General features: G+C 35.7%; 1 protein-coding gene across 5 annotated transcripts in view; it reads right to left on the bottom strand.

Moving 5' to 3' along the window:
• Positions 1-10,837: 10,837 nt before the first annotated feature.
• The window catches only part of SPOPL (speckle type BTB/POZ protein like), a 74,153-nt gene continuing 60,661 nt past the window's right edge, over positions 10,838-24,329 (bottom strand). For 4 of the 5 annotated variants that reach the window (XM_003907437.3, XM_009182139.4, XM_009182138.4 and 1 more), the window contains 4 exons: positions 23,136-23,258; positions 19,214-19,356; positions 19,071-19,124; positions 10,838-15,126 (listed from right to left, as the gene is read on the bottom strand). In XM_003907437.3, the coding sequence (XP_003907486.1) occupies positions 14,982-15,126; positions 19,071-19,124; positions 19,214-19,356; positions 23,136-23,258 (465 nt within the window). In that variant the 3' untranslated portion in view covers positions 10,838-14,981. The remainder of the gene's footprint in view (positions 15,127-19,070; positions 19,125-19,213; positions 19,357-23,135; positions 23,259-24,329) is intronic. The other variant, XR_635332.2, reaches the window with a different exon arrangement.

The raw sequence follows: 24,329 nt of genomic DNA, 5'->3' as shown, positions 1-24,329 counted from the left end.
CTCTTGAAACGTTACATATCTGAGAGTTGGAAGGCTTTCCCACAGGCCATTTGGCTCCATATATTTCAAACATTGTTTCTCTATTTAACTACCCATATACTTCAATGCCAGGTGCAATAGGACATGTTTATATCATGTAGAACATCTAGCTTTTCACCTTTTTTACATGGTTTCAGAGAGTTAGCATGGTAGGCAAGATTATTCCTAGAACCTGTTGTGTGCCCCACATGCACATGCGTAGATCCAACAAAACACAGCAGAAATATACGTCCAACTCAGTTGCCTTAGTTGGAACCTCATAATGCCTGTGGCCACTCCATTACCTCCCCAACACTAGGGGAAGAGTGACAGAAACTTGGGGAGTGAATAGAGGCAGAAGTCTTAATTGCAGTCAAAATATTTTATTGTAAATCTTATGAAAATATATGAATATGCAATTGCATTACTAGAATCCCTCCCAGAGCCTTTAAAGGAGCTCATGTGTGCAGTGATGAGCCTTGAAGCTGAAGTTTCATTAGTTTCACTCTAAACCTACATTTTCATGCTAGCCACATCAGCACAGTTGGGCAATACTGGGTCTGCTCCTACCCTCCGTGCTCCTGGTCATGAACTTGAGATGGGACCTCAGCACCTATTGTCCTGGAATTGCTTTATCCTCTTCCTATTCCCAATCTCAGCCTCTTTCCCTTTTCTTATGCTAGTGTCATCTTCATTTTGTCTTCACACTTCCCACGTCAGAACCTCAAACTGATTGCCAGTGGCCTCAATGAAAGGCGAAAAGTCTTGACTCTCTGAAGAACAATTTCTTGCCTGCCTTCCTTTCCCTTCCTTCTCTCCTTCTCTCCTTCCTTCTTTCCTTCCTTCCTTCCTTCCTCCCTTCCTCCCTCCCTCCCTCCCTGTCTCTCTCCCAGGCTGGAGTGCAGTGCTGTGATCTCAGCTCACCACAACCTCTGCCTCCTGGGTTCAAGCGATTCTCATGCCTCAGCCTCCCAAGCAGCTGGGACTACAGGCGAGTGCCACCATGCCCGACTAATTTTTGTTTTTAGTAGAGATGGGTTTTCGTCATGTTGACCAGGCTGTTATGTTAACTACCAAGTGTCAGTTGGTGGTGGAGGGCAACTGAGAGCTGTTTTTTCCAGTAGTCAGAATGTACTTGTATGTTTGCCAGTTGTGATAGCTGCATTCACAAGCCGGGCGTGGTGGCTCACGCCTGTAATCCTAGCATTTTGGGAGGCTGAGATGGGGGGGATCACTTGAGGTCAAGAGTTCGAGACAAGCCTGGCCAACAATGTGAAACCCCGTCTCTACTAAAAATACAAAAATTGGCTGGGTATGGGTGGTGCTTGCCTGTAATCCCAACTACTCAGGAGGATGAGGCAGGAGAATCGACTGAATCCGGGAGGTGGAGGTTGCAGTGAGCTGAGATGGCACCATTGCATTCCAGCCAGGGGGACAAGAGAGAAACTCTGTCTCAAAAAAAAAAAAAAAAAAAGATAGCTGCATTCACATCTACTCTATCATTCAATCCTCACAACATTCCTATGAGATAGTAAAGTTATCAACATTTTTAAAGATGAGGCAATAAACTCAGAGGATAAGTAATTTGACCAAGATTACACAGTAAGCAGTGAAGGATTCAATTGCAGACATTGATTCCGAATAGCTTTGATTAAATCAGTATGTGCTGAGAGCAGGGAAATACAGCTGATTGGCTGACCCAAGTCCTAATCATCTGACTTAGACTGAGTGTCCCTTCAATATCTATGCAGCTCTCTCTAGTCACTATATGAGATTTACCAAATCCTTCCTCCAGGCACAAAACATATCTATCTGGCTCATTAAGACAGAAAGTTATGCACAGGAGGAGACTTTGCTCTATATCCCCTATTGGATTTTAAGCTTGTTTGAAATCTTGACTATATACCATCCAAAGCTCAGAAGGGGTTCAGAAATTACAGAGATGACATGGACAATTATGATTTTCCCTCAGATGCTAACAGCTCTCAGATAGTCATAAATAAAGCTGATTTGAGTTATTCAGAGAGCAGAAAAAGAACATACCTTTGAAAGCCTACAAATGTCTTTTCAGAAAATAAACCTGAGACTAAGTGGAAGAAAAGGAGAAACTCTAAAACGAAATATAGATAAAATAAACTAAGAAGTAACATATCAGGCTATAAGGAACAACATGACAACAAAAATAGCTAAAAGAAAGTTAATGAAAATTTTGAAAATGAAAAAGAAATCTTATCGTTATCGCTGTTCTCAGGTAAAAAGCATTTTGAGTCTGTGTTTTCATTTCACTCTCATGCTGATTTCTTCATAGAGAAAACAGAACCAGAACACCTGTTTCCTACCACCATATATATATATAACTGTTACAGTAGGTAGCTAGTCAGGTAGGAGTGAGGCAGGAGAGGGTTCCCCACCAACCGCCCTACCCCCACCCCCACCCCACCACCAGAAATGTCAGAGGTGATCATCAGATGATGGTCCGGCAGTTATCACACTGGCTTTCTAAAATAACAATTGGTTGCAGCCAGTGCCAGAGGAGGCAGTTTCCTGATGGTCTGGCAGTTGTCATACTAAAATGATAATTGGTCCAGCCAGTGCCAGGGAGAGGCAATCTCCCAATAGATAAAAACACTTAAAATTGGTAATCAGCGGCTTCCAATAAAATATTCAGGAATGGGGTGAGTGGGCACGAGCATACACATTAAGAAGCAAAATGGTGGAGTATAACCTTCCAGGTGTATTTCACTGGAAATGGGAAGAATGCTTTAGGCAAGCATGCATACAACTCCAGTAAACACACTGCACATGCTTACCTCCAAAGCGTTAGCAGGTCACCGTAGGGGTGACTCACCCTAAGGGAAGAATCATGGGAAAAGGGATTCAAGACCCTGGAAATAGGCCAACATATAAACTCCAAGTCAAAAGGTCAAATGGCACACTTGACCCTCACAGTGCCCGCTTGGGTCTCTTCCAAGTGTACTTTTCCTTTTTTTCCTGCTTTAAAACTTTTTAATAAACTTCTACTCCTGCTGTGAAACTTGCCTTGGTCTCTTCTTCTACCTTCTGACCCTAAGTAGAATTCTTTCTTTTGAGGAGGAAAGAATTGAGGTTGCTACAGACCGGTCAGATTCATCGATCATGACCTGGATATTTGCCACCACTAACGAAACCTACCATAACCTACTTTGATCCTACTCTCCTTCCCTCTTGTTAAAATGGACAAGAGTAACTATCCTTTCTCCTATTTACTTTATTGAATACCATCACAATGTGCATGAAATTATACACAACCCATTAGCCTGTTTCCTGTATATTTATGCCCTCCCTCTCACTTGGGTATTCCCATCAGCTTAACAATTTTTGTTTGTTATCAGAGTAGTACATGTACATAATATAAAGAGTCAAACAGTAAAACAAATGGACAGGACTGAAAGGAGAAATAAACAATTCAACAACTATAGTTGGTGAGATCAGCCTCCCTCTCTCAGTAACTGATAGAAAACAGCACACAAAAATTAGTAAGGTAGAGAAGATTTGAATAGCATTACCAATCAATTGAACCTAACACACATTTGTGGGTTGCTACAGAAAACAACTGACAGTTAAATTCTTTTCAATGCATTTAAACATTTACCAAGATAAACTACATGCTGAGTACTAAAACAAGCATCAGTAAATATCAATGGCTACAGTATATCCTCTGGCTGCCAGAGAATTAAGTTAAAAATTAAAAATGAGAGATATAGAAAAATTCCAGCTATTTGGAAATTAAGCTAAAACACTTCCAAATAACTCATTGATAAAAGAAATCACAAGGAAGTTAGAAAATGGTTGAAATGGAACAATAATGAAAACACAATAAAAATAATTTGTAAGATGCCATTAAAAGATTTTCTTAAAGTTATGGCTTTAAATGCTACGTCAGGAAGGAATAAAGGTGTAAAATCTTTCACCTTTTCTTAGAGGAAAGTTATGGCTTTAAATGCTATGTCAAGAAGGAATAAAGGTGTAAAATCCATGATCTAAGCTTCTAACTTAAAAAGCTAGGAAAAAGATGGACAAATTAAACAGCATAATGAAAAAGAGGGAAATAATTAGTCAAGTTGGAAATCAATAAAATAGGTAATACACAACAGGAAAAAAAATCAAGAGATAAAAAAATTGACCTTTGAAAAGATTAAAGCTGATAAACTTTTACCAAGAGCAATCAAGAAAGGGGAAAAAAATACCAAAATTAGAAATGAAGAAGGGCTATTACTTCATGTCCTACAAACATTAAAAGGTTAACAAAAAGGGAACATAATGAACAAATAACTTCATGCGAATAAGCCTGACAACATCCATAAAATGGTTACGATAGGAAATAGTAGAAGACCCAGCTGTGGCCTAGAAATTGAAATTATCAAAGATTTGAAACTATAATAAAAATGTTGAGAATATGGTGGAAGGATGAACAATATGCATGAAGAGAATAAGAAATTTTAGTAGAGTCATTGGAACACTGAAAGAATCAGATGGAAACTCTGGAAGTAAACTCATTAGGTGAGCTTAACAGCAAACTGGACTCAATTTAGGAAATAATGTGCGAACTTGAAAATAGGTCAATAGATAATACCCACATTGAAAAACAAAACAGTTAAAGAATGAAAAAAAGAAAACCAAAACAAAACAGAGCATCTGAGATATATGAGGTAACATCAAATGACTTAATATATGCATAATTGGAGTCACAGATGGAGAGGAAAGAGTATGAAAAAAATGTTTAAAGAAATAATGACTGGAGATTTTTGAAAATTAATGAAAGACATCAACCTATACATCTAAAAAGCTCAAGAAATCCTAAGGAGGATCAATTCAGAGAAAATCATACCTGCAGTAAAACTGCTGAAAATCAAAGATAAAGAACAAATTTTAAAAGCAAATGAAGCAGGGGAAGAACACATATTACACACAGTGCAAACCACCACAGAGCAGGACCCAGTGAAAAACGTCTCTAAAGTCTTGGCGGGGGGGTGGGGGGTCGGTCGGGGGACGGACAGGTTGGGAAACACCTATCAACTTAGCATTCAATATCCAGTGAAATGGTCATTTAAAAATGGATTCTTTCTGATCATTTTAGAAAGAAAAAATAAGTTTTAAAAAATGAAGGAGAAATAAAAGCAATTTGAGACACACAAAAGCTTCACTAGAAGAAATGCTAATAGAAATTCTTCAGGCTAAATGGAATTTATGCTAGAAGGAAATAAAGATCTGAAAGAAGGGACAAAGAGCCCTAAAAGGGTAAATATTTGGGTAAATGTAATTTACATTTTTTGTAAAAAAAAAAAAAAAAAAGAGGCCAAGCGCGGTGGCACACACCTGTAATCCCAGCACTTTGGGAGGCCAAGGCAGGCAGATTACTAGGCCAGGAAATTGAGACCATCCTGGCTAATACGGTGAAACCCCATCTCTACAAAAAATACAAAAAATTAGCAAGGCGTGATGGCGGGCGCCTGTATACAGTCCCAGCTACTTGGGAGGCTGACGTAGGAGAATGGTGTGAACCCGGAAGGCGGAGCTTGCAGTGAGCAGAGATCGCGCCACTGCACTCCAGCCTGGGCAACAGAGCAAGCCTCCCTCTCAAAAACAACAACAACAACAACAACAACAAAAAACACTCCGTATGTATATGTTTTAAATGTACTTTAAAAACTCTTGCCTATTTTAAATTAAAAAAATGTATCTTGTGTTTTATATCATGTGTGGAAGTAAAATATAAGCAGATAAAAGCACAAAAGGTTGAACAGAATTAGACTGCTGGATGTGAGGTGTCATATTAGTTGAAATAGACTATGCTAACGGTACTTACTGTAATCTTTAGGGCAACTTGAAAACAGATCAAAGGAATTGTAGTGAAATTTTGAATATACAAGATAAAACAGAAAATGTTAAAGTGCAATTCATTCAGTATAAACCAGAAGAGAAGAAAGAGGGGAATAAAAAATGGATGGAATAAATAAGTATTACAAGATGGAAGAGTTAAACCCAAACTTAAAAATAATCACATTAATTGAAATGGAGTAAACACTCCAAGTGCAGAGATTTTCACACTGGATAAAAGGCAAGATTCAACTATATGCTATTTACATGAAACACTTTGGAGAGAAGTAAACTGAAGGTAAAAGAATGGGGAAAGATAACTTTTAAAAGAGTATAAAAAGCTGATGTGACAACAGTAATCATTAAAGTAACTCTAAAATGAAGAGGGTCTCACTATTGATAAAGATCTTTCGTGAAAATTAAAAAAAATCAACAAATCAAGAAGACAAAACAAACTTAAATATGTGTGCCCTTGATAACAGAATTTCAAAATACACACAAAGTTAACAGAACTAAAGGGAGAAGCAAACCAATCCATGGATAAAGTTAGAGATTTTAACACCATTGTTCGGTAATTGCTGGAAAAAAGGAAACAAAAATGAGTAAACATATAGATTTAAATAGTACTATCAATCAGCTCTACCTAATCGTCATTCATAATACACAACAATTAACTGCAGAAAAGTTTTTTCAAACGCATATAAAACCTTCACACAGACTATATTCTGTGCCATAAAACAAGTATCAATAAATGTCAACTGATTGAAATGATACAGAGTATATTATCTGACCACCACAGATTTAAGAGATCAATAAAACTATGATAGCTAGGAAAATTCTCCCAAATATAGAAGGTAAACCCATGAGCCACAGAATAAATCCCAAGGCACATTAGAAAATATTTTGAACTTGTGATAATGTACATACAACAAACAAATTATAGAATGTAATTAAAGCAGCAGCTAGAGAAAAATTAAAAACTTTACATGTTTATAAGAAAAGAACTACATAAAAATCAATGATTTAAGTCTTCACCTTAAGAAGCTAGGAAACAAAGGGTAAGTAATAAAGCTAAATGAGGACACACTGATAAAACAGAAAATGGACACCAACAGAAAAAATGAACAAAGTCTGTTTTTTATAAATATCTAGCAAGATTGATCATTATTAATAACTGTTTCTCTAATTGTCAGCAAGGTGAACTAAAGGACACGTCTATTTTTGTATTTTTTTGGGCATCACTGTATCTTATGCCAAATAAGGGCTCAATTGTGTAATTATTACTAACAGGAGACACTTGTCCATTCAGCCTAAAACCTTAAATCCCAAGAGGAATGGATTTGATCAAGACTTCGATGTGCTAAGTTCTTTTATGCTTGAATGTTAACAGTTCTCACTCCTTCTCTCTCTCTCTCTCACACACACACACACACACACACACTCGGTAAGTGTCTTTTTTTAAAAAATTTTTTTAGACAGGGTCTCAATCTGTCTGGAGTGCAGTAATGTGATCTTGGCTTACTGCAGCCTTAACCTCCTAGGCTCAATCGATCGTCCCCCTTAGCTTCCCGAGTAGCTGGGACTACAGGCCCATGCCATCATACCCCCCAATACAAAAATTTCTGCAGTTTTCGTAGAGACGAGTTTTTGAACTCCCAGGCTCAAGCGATCTGCCTGCCTCAGCCTCCCAAAGTGCTGGGATTGTAGGCATGAGCCACCTCACCTGACCGGAAAATGTCTTTTCAAAATAAGAGGAATTTACATTATCCTAGCAATTGCATGCCACATTACTTCCAAATGATTATAAACATCTCATTAGTAATGATGGTCTGCGTAAGAATTAAATACAAACTGCCAAATCAACCACATGACCTATATTACCTTTCCCAAGCTTGGTGTAGTCAATGATTTCACTGATTTACTGTTTTTGATTTTACCATCTTTGCCATTCTGGATAGCTTTGATATACTGACTTGCCCAGCGTGTACATTTTAAAAATATATAACCTTTTTTCTTATTAATAATGTAATACATTGTTTTATGAAAAGCTTGGAAAATGCAGTACATTGGAACAAACGACCCCAGTACATAATCTGAAGACAAATATTATCATTATATTCTTGTCTTATATTTTCCTCAAGTATATTTTTATTAAATATCGGTACATGATAGTATGGCTTATTTTTTCTACTTTATGTAGTATTCATTTTTTTTCTCCTATCTTCCAGTAAAATTTTGTGGGATATTTTCTTCCTTGTAGAGTCCGTAAGTCTCAAGAAAATTCCTAGACTTTTTCCATTTTATTTTCTGCCACTGTGATTGGGATTTTATTTCCCATCGATGGTTTCTGTCAGTACATATATCCTGTGGATTATCTCTAGATTTTCCTAGCCATTTTACAAAGCTGGCATGAAATTCTAAATTTGAGTCTCCTAGGAAGACAATTGTATAAAATTTCCAAATATAGGCCTACTTTCTCCTATACTTGGAGAATCCATTTCCTCACTCAGATTCTACTTCTTTCCTCAAAGATTCCTTTCATTTCTTCTTTGAAAAATCTTTTACATTTTAACTTCCTATTTGGCCACTCAGCAGAACGTGACACTGTTAGACATTTCTTTTCCTGAAACATTCTCCTCTCCAACTTCCTGGAGGGAAATGTTCCTGATTTAATCTCATTATGCATCCTTTTTAGCATAATGATAAAATTTTATGTTTCTACCCTAAGCTGCCTTCTTTTCAGCCTACATAAGCAGATTATCATTTGTGTATTGATGATTACTTCGTTTATAACTGAGATCACTTTTATGATTCACATATCCAACCAGAATGCACCATAGGAACCCTAAGTTCAACAGCCTCCAAATGAAATTTTTTTTTTTCCCCAAAATATTCCCATTCTTGTGATTACTCTATCGGTGAACAGAACTACCCTCCACCCAGTTAGCCAAATGCAAAACCTGGAACCTGGAAGCCACTCTTAACTCCTCTTTCTCCCTTCTACCATATGTAATTTATTTTCAAGTTGTTTCAATGTTTTCTCTCAACTCTCCCCTTAATGGGAAAAGCCCCCTCCAAACTATGTAAAGATTGACAGATTGTTGATCAGCATGAAATACCCCTATCTGAAATACTTCAGTCCTCCCAGGTTAAGTCAGGTTCCTTTAATAAGGTTTGTAATAAACTGTATCCCTGCCTTACTGGTTTGTGTTAGTCCTTTCTTCCCTTTACACAGTAGGATATAGTCATGTTCATTTTCATTTCTATAAATGTTCTGTATGAACCTTGGTCAGCCTCTAAGACTTCAAATAATGGGCTGGATGACACCCTCACTAACCTGCTTAGTTTCCACTGAATCTCAATTTAGACATCACTTCCTCAGAAAAGTCATCTGGGACTCCCACCCTCATCCCAGTTTAGGGGCTCCTCTTGTATTCCTATCACAATTATCCCCTACTATTATATGACTGCACCTTCTTCAAGAAAATAAACTTTATGAACACACAGACCATTTCTACTTTATCACTGTAAACAGCTCTACACAGTGCCAGGCACTCCATTTAATTAACTGCTAATATAAATTAAACTGAATTGTCTTTTTCTTCATCTCTCTATTCTTGTCCTTATAATCTGGGAACATTTCTCAACCTTGTCTTCTACTGATTCAAATGTCTGATTTATCATTTCTGGTGTTGATCAAATTTAATGCATCTAACTTTAGTACCTTTTTTCAATTGCATGTCATTCTCATTTTTCATCTTTGCCTGTTATAATGACTATCACAATTATTTTAGGACTTTATAAAAACAGTCTAAAAACCTCTGCTTATGGCAATGTATCTATTTTAGAGCAGAATAGCAGAGTTCTCAGTGCACTTTTTTTTTGCTGTAATTGTTATTTACAAATCCCACCTTTTTTTCTCTTTGCTTGTTATCGATTAAGGCCTGGTTTGAATCTCAGCAAATGGGTAGGATACCATAGAAATTGTTCAGGTGTTATGTCACAGGCTGGCAAAAGACTACACCTGCATCCTTTACAAAAGGAACAAGGGGGTGGGGGAAGAGCCAGGGAGAGGTGGAAAGGAAGCACAAGAGGACAACAGGAATGACAAACCTTTTGCTTGCCACTGTATACTGCAGAGGCATGCAGACCTCTCTGGTATTTCCCAACAGCCCCCCCAAAAGCAACAACATATTATGTGAAAGATTTCTACCAATGTGTATTCTATTTAAAAACAGTGATCAAAGCAAATGCCACTCTTCGTCTTCTCTTAGAACAAATGATTCTGAGGTGGTAGATGGAGACACCACATCCCAATGTTCTCAAACTATTAAGGGGACTGGCTGCGGCAGAGTAGGAAGCAAAAGGTTACACAAAGTTCATTAGTAACATTTATAATATTATTAACCACTTATCCTACTTTACTATACTTGCATAGATGATGTTCTAAATTTTTCAACCCGCTTTTATTCTATTAGGGAAAATTCAGTACATGTATGTGTGTCTGAGGTACATGGAAGGCTTTTCACTGTGCCTTTCTACTACCACATTGGCCATAATTTTAAAGTACGAAATGTGTTACTATTGTTAAACTGATTCAGGAATATCCTTCCCCAATTTGCTTTTTGATAGCATCAAATGATTAAACTGTCTAGGATAACTGAAATTAAGACGGGATAGGAATGACAGGGAAAAGGTGATCTCTAAGTGTTACATTAATCGTACATAGCATTAGAATAAGTCATCCAGTATTGATGGTTCATACATATTAAAATAAATGCATATTAATATTTCACAGTTAAGAATGTCTTCAATTGGTTCCAAAAAATAAGAGCTTACCTATGTAGAAAAGACAATTACTATGCATGATTTATCATATCAAATACATGGCTCTTTCGCAAAGCATCGTATCAATCTAAAAAAGAGTATGTATTTTTCAAATAAACACAAGATAGCCGATTAATTCTGAATAAGTAGTAACAACTTTATTTTAACTCATGTTGAAATGCAAAAAATATTTTCAGCAACAAGATACAAGTATTATGTATCTTATCATTAACATCAGCTAATTAAAAACGAGGCTGAAAAGTTCAATATGTTTTTATACACTTGAATCTTGAAAATCAATTTCCCCAAGAACTAATCTTTAAATAATTTTTGCGGAATTTCATTTTCAAAAATGAGACTCACGTAAGTTACATCTTCATTTTTTAAAACTGAATGCAAAATTTACTGGGTTACAGTATACAATGATAAACTCTGACAACAGAAAAATTTAAATATAAGAATTTCTTTTCAAACATAAAGTTCACATACTGCAAACAGAAGACACTGTGTGATTTCATTCCTAGTAAGGAGTTAGTCCTGCATATGTTAGGCACTCAATATTTGTTCAACTGGACCTAAAATTTACATCATTCCATGAACACTTAAATAAAGTAGAGCTCATTAACTTGTATAAAAAAGGTTTGTAAAATACACTCATGTGTGCGGAAAGTGCTGTCTTTATAATCTGAGAACACTAAAACAAATCCACTCACCCACCCACCTTCTTTTGTAAGAATACATTGAATATTTTTATTTTATCCATCAAAGAGCATGCATGTCCAAGTCAGAATAATTCACCTCGTCAAGTATGCTTGGCTCTAAGCCAAGTATATTTAAGTATGTTGAGTTGGATTTTCACAATCCCTGTTCTATTTTAGTAACACTGGGTCATATCTATGACCCACATTTTATAAAGAATTCTGATTAAGATTTTAAACTTATGCACAAAATTTAAACGGGTAAATTATTAATTCTAATTTTGGCCATCTAAGCTCTTATTTAGATCCAGTTTTAAAAAAAACAATAATGTTCATGACAACTTTTTGAGATCTTTGTTAATATTTTAAAACAATTTTATTATAACTGATGTCCTAAAAAGGCACTGTTTTCACATTTCATCATGCAGTAAATTGATCACATTTTTGAAAATTATCATTTGCTCTGTTAATCAATTGTCCTCCAAAGTAAAGCACATTTAAATGAAATATTTCTGCTAACCTGAACTTTCAACATTTAACTGATTTCTATTTCCAGAAATTCACTCTTTTTAACATACCACACACAAGTCCCAAACAAATACAGGTATTTACACACACACAGACACACACACGCATACACACACACACACACAAATGATCACATTATTTCATGCAAGGTTCTCCAATTACCATTTCAAGACAATGACACGTGACTATTCAAGGAGGTAACATTGGCAAGCCATATTATGGCACCTTCATTATTTGTGCTCCAAATATCAACACACATTAAAATTAAAAAATGAAAAGGCACAAATATAGTATTTCTAAGTGTTGGTCTAAACAACAGTTACTCAATGATTATTTTTATAGTATGTAACATTTTAAACCATTCACTACTTTCTCAGAAAAAGCCCTGCTTAAGGTGACAAAGGGAAACAGGAACAGGCTAATAGTTCAAAAGGCTGGACAGAATATCTATGCCTATTTTGAAAGTAATGTATGTAGCTTAAAAATGAGGGGGAGGAGGCTATTAGAGCACTCATGTCAGAATACATTAAGTGTTTTTATCATTGCCTCAAGAACCCACAATACCAAAAATATACATAATAAATAAAAAAATAAATCAACTACCATATGATTCTGTTAGTATAATGGTAGGCGTTATATTATCTGAAAAGTGGACATTTCTACACACATGGATATTCTTACAGCACAGTGTTTGACATTTTTGGTACAAAATGTGCTACCAAACTAAAAAAAAAATCTTTATAATAAAATCCTTAAGATTTGCAATAAACTCTCGAGTAAGTAAGAAGCAGCTGAAATGTTCATTATATGGTATTTTTACTGAAGTCACTGTGGTTAGAAATATAGATTCAAGCGGTGAATTAATTCACAATGTGCCGGTGTGGTGTGCATTGGATATAAATGGATACATCAGTACTTTTCTGATATATGACAACATAATTCTATAGCCTGAGGGAATTTTTGTTTTCTTATAAGATCCTCGAAAAATCTTAAATTGGAAATGTATACATATGTATGTGTGTATGTGATTTTTAAAATTATAATATTGCAAACTTAAGAGGCTCAATCATATGACGGATTTAAGGAAGTGAATTTCTACCTCCCATAATACCCTTACACAGGATGAAGGATGAAGTCCATCACCAGGTAAGAATCTTTCTTCTATCCCAAGAGATTCTTCCAATTTCAAATTTAAGTTACCACGACAAAGAATGAAACTACATAGAAAGTAATGAAGACAGGTGAAAATACGATCTTTTTAAACTCCAGGTTGTTGTGGATAACAAAAGGTTATTTGAGTTTTTTCAATGTAAATATGAATCCCGATGAATCTGGATACATTAAAATTGCTTCAGTTAACACCTAACAAAGAGATAGCAAAAATAAGGTCTATTTGAAAACACCTCAAGCTTCATTTTTTCTTTTGTCCTGACTTCAAACATTAAATAAACAAATTACACAGATTTTTATCTGAAGAATAGTTATGTTTGCAAACATAGGTATATGCATTTTTTTCCAGTGACACACTTTTTCCCTTGTGGTCAAACATAAATCGTGCCCTTAAGAAGCACATTGTCACCACCACAGTAAGTCAGATGTGGTGCCCCGACACTGACTACTTCTGCTTCTCCAGGACAATGCACCAGAACAAACCTCCCTTGAGAACACAACTATCAACCACTGAACGTGTATATGTATTTAAAGCTAAAATTCATTTATAATAAAGAACTGGCCCATGAAAATCAGTTTATAAATAGTTTATCCTGTTCACATTATGCAGAATTTCAGTATCATCCACAATGTTAGTACAGTAACTGAAACACAATGAAGAAAAACGGGGAGGCGGGGAGGTTCCTAGTGTGACCTGACATAGTCTAAGGGTTCTCTCCTTTGGTATGCATCTCCCACAGGCAAGTATCAGTTCACTATGTGAAGGAGAGTTGACTATCCAGGATTCATTTATTGTTCAGGTGTCTTTTCCAAAATGTGAGAAAATAGGAGTCAATTCAATAATGAGTATCTGTAATCCAAACCAATTTAACTACAATCAAGGATACCTTTCTTATCTATTATCATAAACATCCCAGTTGTCTCCATCTAAAAATTTCTTTCGAAAGTTAAGACACAATTAATTATACCTTAATAATTCCCTCAAAAGCAAAAAAATATATGTACCATTCAGCATACAAAAGTTACACAGTAAAAGTGCATATATATCTTTCTTAATTGGCCCACTCATTAAATTTACATTTGGTCATCCTTACTTTTAACATGTACAGAATTCTTCATATAAATGTAGGTCAGTATAAATTAAAAAAAAAATTACTTCCACACAATACATGCTTTCTTCATGAAATCTTAACCTCAATCAGTTCTTAATCATTGTAAACTTAGAATAAACCCACAGTTTGTTGGACAGTTAACATACAAGACAAACATCACAAATGTCACTAAAAATCTGGGCCAACTCATTGCATATTTGCCCCCTGAAATGAAAAATAAATTAGAATTGAAGCAGTGTATTGCCGTAACTTACCTTGAAGGTAAGAGGGTTCTCCCATATTTATAGAACTTAGACTGGAGACATTACTGGTAATCTCCAATACAAGTGCTTTTAAAGAGAACTTAGTTTTAAACTTTGAGATAGCATAGGACAAACCCTATAAAATTCATTTTTCTTTTTGCAAAATAATGGAAGATCCTTTTGAAACTTAATATCTTCAGTTATCAATATTACTGCATTATGGAGCTAGTGCAATTCTGCATAGCCTTGGTCAAAATGACAAGGCACAATAAAAAAAAATTAAAGTATTATATGAACAAGAGAAGTCATTGAAGATAATTTAAGGCCTTGAAGTGAATTTATCAGTCTAATTTAAAGCTGAAGAATAAACCATAAATTATCCACCTGAAATGCAAGCCATATGCTTTTTCAGCTTCTGTTCTGTGGACAAAATAACAGAAACAACTCTTGCTTATGGTTTGTGTATTAGAATCCTTCTGGACCTGGAGGAGTAAAAGTCAATTCCATTTTTCAACTGTTCATGGAAGATTTCAGGACTGTTTTAGCCGTTTGCGTGGAATGCCAAACTGTGGACACTGTGCAGATGCTAGTGCTCGAAAGGCTTCTGCTACTAAATGAGGGTGAGACTGAATCATGGACTTCCACCCCGATGTTTCCATTATGTCGGTTGCTTGGCTGAGAAATAGAATTAAAAAGATGTTTACTAAAGAGTACTTTTCAAAATGTACTGTTGCACTGCAAATTTCAAAATATTTGGACACCTTTTACCTAGGTATTCGAATCATTTGCTTTTATTAAAATACCATCTTTATCTTACTGGTATTTTCTGTGGCAACTGAAACTATTAAATTTTTCTGGAAGTTCTATTCCCTTAAAGTATGCGACATAGGTCTTCACAGTTCAACTCTCATTGTTACCATTTCTGTACCAGCTCTTTCAAGAGCCCCTTTCTCTGCTTTTATATGCCTCTTATAAGGCAGATTTTCTCTTGAGTTACAAATACTGAACTCTACTCTTCTCCCTTAACATTCATTATTCATTCTATCTCATCCACTATTCACAATTTTAACTATGAAATTCAATGATGTTAACTACTGATTTGCTAAATCCTAGGGCTCCACACAAAGTTCATTCCCAACCACTTGGTTTTCTCACTTGGATGTGCCTCAAGACCCATAAATTCAGGACTGTCAGATGAGAGCTCATCATCCCTCTCCCCAACCCCAAATTCTTCCTTCTACCTTTCCAGTCAGCTAAAACTTCCACCATCATCCAGTGATGCAAGCTAGAAATCTGGGAGTCACCATAGACTCTCCTCTCCAATCATCAAAACCTTATTTTAAGGTCTGAAAGGCTTCAGAGATGTCCTGAATCCCAGTTTAAGGCCCACATCATCTCACGTTTGGATTATGACAACAGACTCCTAAGTGGTCTTCTAGTCTCCTGCTCCTCTCAAACCGAGCTTCCATAATGTTACCTTGGTAACACAAATATATGAGGCCCTCTTCATTGTTCCCCACTGCTCATATCCAAGTTCTTTAGAAAGACAAATACAGCATCATATTATGTTTGGTTTCTTACTCTACCCACACTTCCAACCCCCCCTTCCATGATCTGGCATTTTATACTCTGATAGTGAACTACTTATTGTACCCTATGTACACTATGCTCTCACCAAACAATAACAGTACATAAATGCTCCAGCAACAAATCTAGTTACCCTTCCTTGCCTCATTTCTCTCCTTTATGCCATCTACCATCCAAGTCATATCTAAATACTAGATTCTCCCTTCAAAACATTTCTTACTTTCTTTTCTCTCTAGCCCCACTGTCACCAATCAAGTCTAATTTCCACCGCTCATCTCTTGCCTGAACTACTCTAATAACTTTTCAACTAGCCTACCTGTATTCAACCTTGTTTCTCAACTACTATCGCCACCGTAACCTCCCCACAATTCGTTCTCCACCCTGCATGCAGAGATTGTTAAAAACGCAAAACTAATCATGTCCCACTCTGGGTGAAAACCCTTTACTGGTCACCTACTACTCTGAATATCTAAAAATTCTAATGTTATTTTACATGGCCTTTCAGGATCTGACCTCTGCCTACTTTCTCCTGCTTCTTATTACCTACCTCCCCGCCGCAACACACACACACACACACACACACACACACACACACACACACACACACACACACACACAGAGTATACTGCTCTTTCTCATTATTAAAACTTTGCACATCTCATGCCCTTTTTCTGGGGTGTACTTTTCTTCCTCTCTTCCCTCTTCTTTACCATGGTAACCTCTACAATATTTCTGGTATTTAGTTTCATAACAATTTTTTGAAAAGGCTTTCTCTGATTCCTAGATTAAGTCTCTGCTATATGCTCCTAAGGGTATGCTACATATTCTCTATCATCACACTTTATTGCAATCACCTGTTTAATCAATCTGCTGCTAGACCATAAACTCCATGAAGGCAGGGAAAATATATGTCATGCTCACCACTGTATTCTCTATACTGTGCACTGTAACTTGGGAATTTACTGGATAATAAAAGATAAGTATCTGTCAAAAGAATGATCAACTACTACTTTACGCTTCTATACTTTGGTTCATGCTGTCCCTTCTGTCTGCAATGCTTGCTACTTCCTTCTTAGTTCTGCTAACTCCTATTTGTGTTTTAAGACTCAGCAATCTCTAGGAAGCCATTTCTAAATTTCCAGGGTTAGTCAAGTGCTTGTACATATTCTTCTATTGTATTACTTAGCATATTATAATGAAATGATATATTTATATATCTATCTATATTAGATAAATTTCTCAGGACCAAGAATTTCTCTTGAAATTATTTTTATATGCAGTACCCTACCTAGCATTGTACTTGACACACAGAAGATACTAGAGTAATGTTTGCTGAACTAAATAGTAGCTGATACTAACAAAACAATTTTTTAAGTTGGCAAACATCAAATTATTAGGTTGGTGCAAAAGTAATTGTGGTTTTTGCCATTAAAAGTAATGCCAAAATCTGGAATTACTTTTGCATCAGCCTAATACCAGTGTGTCATTGTGTTCAAAATTTCAATTAGTTGTTTAGAATCACATAGATACCTATTATACCTTTTTCATTTATTAATAAATATCTATTGATGAATATGAATACAGCTTCTCCAAGGGGGTACAAAACAAGCTATTTTTTGAACTGAAAAAGTTATAAAATGTAAAGTATTTCCTTAAGAGTAAAACTAGAGCTTGAAAATGGCTAAGTACAAAGGATCCCAAACTGACATTTGATGCTAATATATTTTAAACGCAAAACAATTTTTCTCTAGGATCAAATACCATGATGATATCATATTAGCATACACTGATCAACATATTATACAAGACAACCAATAATTTTAAAGTTTGTTTTTTTTTTTACTTTCAGAAAACAGAATCTACAAACTAATAGGATGAACTCAGTTAAACAACTTCACATATATCAAAACAGATTAAAGCAATGGGAAATAATTAAGTCAATAAACTAATTCATTTCATTCTTTAAAATATTTGGCCAGGTGCGGTGGCTCACGCCTGTATAATCCCAGAACTTTGGGAGGCCGAGATGGGCAGATCACGAGGTCAGGAGATCGAGACCATCCTGGCTAACATGGTGAAACCCCATCTCTATTAAAAATACAAAAAATTAGCTGGGCGTGGTGGCGGGCTCCTGTAGTCCCAGCTACTCGGGAGGCTGAGGCAGGAGAATAGCATGAATCCAGGAGGCAGAGCTTGCAGTGAGCCGAGATTGTGCCACCGCACTCCAGCCTGGGCGACAGTGCGAGACTCCGTCAAAAAAAAAAAAAAAAAAAAATTTCCCAGTTTCTTATATCAACTTCTGATAATTTGAGGAAGTGAAATTTAAGGGTTTATAAGCAAAACTAATCAAAATCAGAAGCAAACACTTCAACCTATTGACTCCCCATTTTGATTTCAGATAATTACAAAGAATATTAAAGTCATGAAAAATAAGAGAAGGGAAAAAAGTAGAATAGTATGCTCATATTCACAAGAGTATGCTCATATTCACAAGATCCAGTCTTAGAAGATATAGCAACTATCCTACTCCTTATAGGTTCACTAGGGAAAAGGGAATATCAAATTGTTACCATTTTTGGAATATTAGGAAGCTAGTCTAATATAGCATATTACTCAAGGTACCTGGCTAACCTAAGAAGCAGTGAGTCAGCCTTCAAAAAGGCTTTCTCAGCAAATCTGGAGGGTAACATTCCTCATAAGAGTAAATGAATTATTTCCCACACTTTTTGGAATGTTTTTTGAAGGGGCACGGACTGGATCTCTAGCAATACCTGGACTCTGCTATATACCACATGGCATTATGCACTTAAGATATTACAGCATCTATCCGAGGTTGCATTAGAAGCTGACCTACAAGGGAGCATAGCCTCAGGAATCCACTAAGTAGTCTTTGTTTGTTTGTTTTTAATAACTGGCAGTTTGCTTCATATGACATCTGGATTCATACTTATTGTAGATGAACAAAAGGCTATGCAAACATTTAATTTCACTTATGCAGAGCAACTTTAAGTCAGAAACTGATGTCGTCTTACTTGCTGTTCCAGTTTTTCCCATCTTTACACCCAAGTTGTCGAAGTACACTGCACCTGCATTGAAGATTTAAACATACTTAAAAAAAAGTCCGGTGAAAAAATATTGAAGGTGTCATGCCCACTGAAATATAAGCATAGCTTACCTATTAATAAAGTCTATGGCTTGTGCTTTCAACTGTTCTGCACTGTGCAAATCTGCAAGGACAAGGGTATCCGCAACATTCTCTACTGAGAGGTTACTACACAAAGCTTCTTCGCACATGACCTTCAGCCGTTCCAGTGCATACTATCCAAAATGAAAACATAACCATTAAACGTTTACTCCAACTAAGTTCCTGAATACATGATACATTTGTAACTTGGAAAATAAAGGTAAAGTAGATTATTCTTTACAATTATTTTAAAATTCTTTAAGTTACTGTTTTAACCTAATATGAAGAAAATATAAATGAATGTACTTAGAAAAAAGACTAATTTTGTTTAGGAAACTGCAATTTGCATAAGTGTATTTTTTAAAGTAGGATTTATTCTAAAAAGCTACCTTATTACTCAGTATTCTTAATAAATATACTTCTCTACTACTTCAAACACTAATGTGTACCACCAAGTATACTGCATGCTGCCACCACTCAGTATTGAAGAATGAATTCATTATAATGTCAAATAAATCATATTTACAACCACTAAACATTCTTGCAGTTATTAGTGTATGTTATGTAACATGCTGAGCAGCTTTACTACAGTATAACTGACACACAATAAAGTACACATAAGGTTCACACTCTGGTAAGTTTATACAGCCATAAAACCATCATAACTCTGTAGTAAATATACCAATCGTCCCCCAAAGTTTCCCCCTACCTCTTTGTAATCTTTCCCTCTCGCCCCACCCTAGGTAATACCCCTGATATGATTTCTATCACTATAGATTACTTTGCATTTTCTGGAGTTTTCTATAAATGAAATCATATATTACATATTTGTTTTTGTCTGACTCCTTCATTCAGTATAATTATTCTGAGAATAATGAATGTTATTGCCTATCAATAGCTCAGTCCTTTTTATTCCATCATACATAGATATACAACAATACGTTTTACACATTCAACTGCTGATGAATATTTGGGTTGTTACCAGTTCTTGGCTGTTACAAATGAAGCTGTTAGTCATATACAAGTGCCTGTATGGGCATATGCTTTCTTTCCTCTTAGGTAAAAACCTAAAATTGGACTCACTAGATCACAGTGTAAGTTTATGTTTAACTTTCTGAGAAACTGTTGAACACTTTTCCAACGTGGTTGTACCATTTTACATTTCCATCAGCAGCATATGAGAACCCTACTTTTTCCATGTCTTTAACATATGAGAATCCTATTCTTCCACATCCTTGAGAACACTTAGTATGGTCTTTGTACTTTTAGCCATTATAATGATATGTAGGAATATCTCATGATGGTTTGAATTTACATTTCCCTAACGACCTAATGATGTTGAGTATCATTTATTTTTGAGACAGGGTCTTGCTGTGTTGCCCAGGCTGGAGTGCAGTGGCACAATTAGGGCTCATTACAGCCTCAACCTCTTGGGCTAAAGGAATTCTCCCATCTCAGCCTCCTGAGTAGTTGAGATTACAGGCACATGCCACCACACCAGGCTAATTAAAAAAAAAAAAAAAAAAAAAAATTGTAGAGATAGGGACTTACTATGTTGCATTTGCTGGTTTCAAACTCCTGGGCGCAAGTGATCCTCCAGCCTAGGCCTCCTAAAGTGTTGGGACTACAGGTGTGAGCCACCATGCTTGACTAGAATATCTTTTAATGTATTTCAGACATTATTTCAGAAAATGTCTGCTCAAATGTTTTGTCTACTTTTAGAAATAACATTGTTTTCTTATAACTGAGTTTTGAGAATTCTTTATATAGTCTGAATACAAAAGTCAAATATATTCTGAATAAAAGTTGTTCATTAAATATCTGCTGTGCAAAATATTTCCTCCCAGTTTGTAGCTAATCTTTTTATTGTCTTTTGAAGAAAAGCAGTTGTAATTTTATTGAAGTCTATTTTATCATTTTTTTCTTTTACAGATTTTTTGGTGCCACAGCTAAGAAATCTCTGCCTAACCTAACATCACAAAGACTTTCTCCTATGTTTCGTTTTAGAAGTTTTAGATTTTTAGGTTTATGATCCATTTTGCATTACTTTTTTTTTGAGATGGAATCTTGCTTTTTTGCCCAGGCTGGAGTGCAGTGGCGTGATCTTGGCTCACTGAAACCTCTGTCTCCTGGGTTCAAGCGATTCTCCTGCCTCAGCCTCCCAAGAAACTGGGATTACAGGCACACACCACCATGCCCAGCTAATTTTTGTATTTTTAGTAGAGACAAGGTTTCATTTACCATGTTGGCCAGGCTGATCTTGAACTCCTGACCTCTAGTGATCCGTTCACTCTGGCCTCCCAAAGTGTTGGGATTACAGGCGTGAGCCACCATGCAAGGCCTGCCGTATTTTTTATGTATGGTTTGAGGTACACATGTAAGCATTCAATTGTTCCTGTACCACTTGTTTAAAGATTATCCTTTTTCTACTAAACTGTCTTTGCATCTTTGTCAAAAATTAAATATTCATAATGCGACGGTCTATTTTCATATTCATATTCTTTATTCTGTTCCATTATTTGTGTATCTTGACACCAGTACACACTGTCTTAATTTCTAAAGCTTTATAGTAAGTCATGATATCAAGTAGTGTTAGTCCTCTACTTTATTCTTTTTTTCCCCAAAGTTATTACACATAAAATCTTAAATCAGCTTGTCAACTTCTGGGGAAAAAAAAAAAAAAAAGAAAGAAAAAAGACTGCTAGAATCTTGAGAGGAATATGGTGACTCTACTATCAATTTTAAAGACAACTGACATTTTAACAATATTGAGACTTGCAGTCCATGGACAAGATTTATGTACTTATTTAAGTCTTCCTGAGTTTCTTTTAGCATATTTTGTAATTTTCTTTTCAACTTTTATTTTAAAATCAGGGAGATACATGTGCAGGTTTGTTACAGAGGTATATTGTGTAATGGACATAAACATGGGAACAACAGACACTGAGGACTCCTTGAGGGGTAGAGAAGGAGGGGGGCAAGGAATGAAAACTTACCTATTATTGGGTACTATGATCATTACCTGGGTGATGGGGTGAATCACACCCTAAACCTCAGCATCACACAATATACCTTTGTAATTTTCAATGTGCAGGTTTTAAACCTCTTTTTTCAAATGTATATCTATGTATTTAGTACTAACGATGCTGCTATTGTAAATGGTGTTTTTAAGTTTTTATTGAGACAGTTACAGATTCATGTGCAGTTGTCAGAAAAAACAGATTCCATATACACTTGGTCCAGTTTCCCCAATAGTAACATTTTTCAAATGATGTGTATATATACACATATACCATCCATCGACACATAACACATGCATAAGTACATATATACATACATACACGCATATGTGAACTTGTATACTGAATGTGCTTTTATGATTGAGAACCATTGGCTTATACATTTTTCTGATGTTTTCTGCAGTTTCTCTGCCTTCAAAAAAATCATTACAAAAAAGTATTATAAAATTGTTAATATTGTTTTTGCTCTTTCTATGCTGTCATAATAAAAAACCATCTCTACATGGAGAGAATCAAGTTACATAATATCCAATATTTTTTCCTTTTTTTAAAAAAGGTCATGCACTACATCTCAAGACTAAAAATACCTGAAAATTACATATGCCACTGTGTGTGTTCTTTTAAATGGAAGTCCATATACACTCAAAACGACTGAGTTTACAGGTTACTCTCCCATGAAAAAAATCACTTCTTTCTGGTTCAAGATGCTTTCACATCGTGACTTCAAAAAAAAAAATTTCATTTCCAGATTACCCTACTGTATGGTATTTCATAAAGCTCTCATGAGCCATCTACAAATAATACAAGTTATGTGGAGTTTGCATTTGATGACAGCATTCTATATAAATCAAGCTTGAGGGTATATTTTGGTTTCTTAAGACCTAATTACTTACTTTGTCTGCAGCTGCCAACAAGTTGTCAGCCATTTTGTCAAGGTTTGGTGCTCTCCCTGTGTAAATGAACCTCATCATTTCTTTAAAAACTTCAGGGTCTAAATCATTTATTTCCACTTGATTCTGATATCAAAAAACAACACAAAAAAGTTAAAAAAAATGCACACACAAATGAACCAAAGTGAATCTTTGACAGTAATTTAAAAGCCCTACATCTATACTAAAATAGTGTATAACTCAAATACACATATACAGATATTTCTAAATTCTACTTTAAAATTGAGGTAGGTACATCTTCATTAAGTACTTCGGCAAAGTGAAGTGGACAAGTCCAAGAGGAAAAGCATACACTATCAGAGAGGTGGGAACCGTGGCCAGCTGGACAGCCCATATCCGGATATTCAGACCAAGCCAAGCACCACCATGTGGAAAAAGGAGCCCCAAGTTTTCAATTAAAAACAGTTAAAGAAAAAAAAAAACCAAGTAAACAAACAGAAAACTATAAACCAAATAAAACACATCTGTGTTAAGTTTCTGACCACTATTCTAAAGGACACTGGCTATTAATCCTTTCTTTGTTGAATCCCTAGGTCCTAATACAACACCTAAGACTCTATAACAAACAGTTCTATTCCCAGAATTAATCAAAAGTAGGGCAAGCTACTAGAGGTAACAACAAAGCCCACTACCTCAGAATTCTCCCATTTGCAAAAATGGCATGTATTATCATATACTGGCACTTCCTTGCTTACCTGAAAAACAGTCAAGTCCAAAGAGGACTAGTGCTTTTTTACTGCATGTTTTTGTATTTAGTTTCTTTGCTGAGATCAATAAAGCTAAATATCTAACTAAATGACAGCAAATTTTTCTGACCCCTTGATGTCAACAGTATATGATATCATTGATGTCTCCCAACTTGGAAGTGATCAGAAGGCTGATCACAGCATCTCCCCAAACCAAAATTTGAGAAAGAAAGCAGTTATTTTATTGCAGCATCTAGTTCTGCAGAAAGAATAAAATTGAGCCACATGAATAAACTCTGGAGTTGTCCAGCTGGAGCCGTACGGTCCACAAGTTATGCAAACAGCAAAGAATTAACCTCTGATCTCTAACATAACTACATTTCATGATGACAAGAGAAACATCTGGGGGAGTCAGGTAGGTAACATCCTGATTACAGTTGGTATACAATAA

The sequence above is a fragment of the Papio anubis genome, chromosome 10, assembly GCF_008728515.1.
Source record: "Papio anubis isolate 15944 chromosome 10, Panubis1.0, whole genome shotgun sequence".
Lineage (NCBI taxonomy): Eukaryota > Metazoa > Chordata > Mammalia > Primates > Cercopithecidae > Papio > Papio anubis.
Note: the sequence above shows the minus strand (reverse complement) of the source record. Positions and strands in the feature narration are given on the sequence as shown.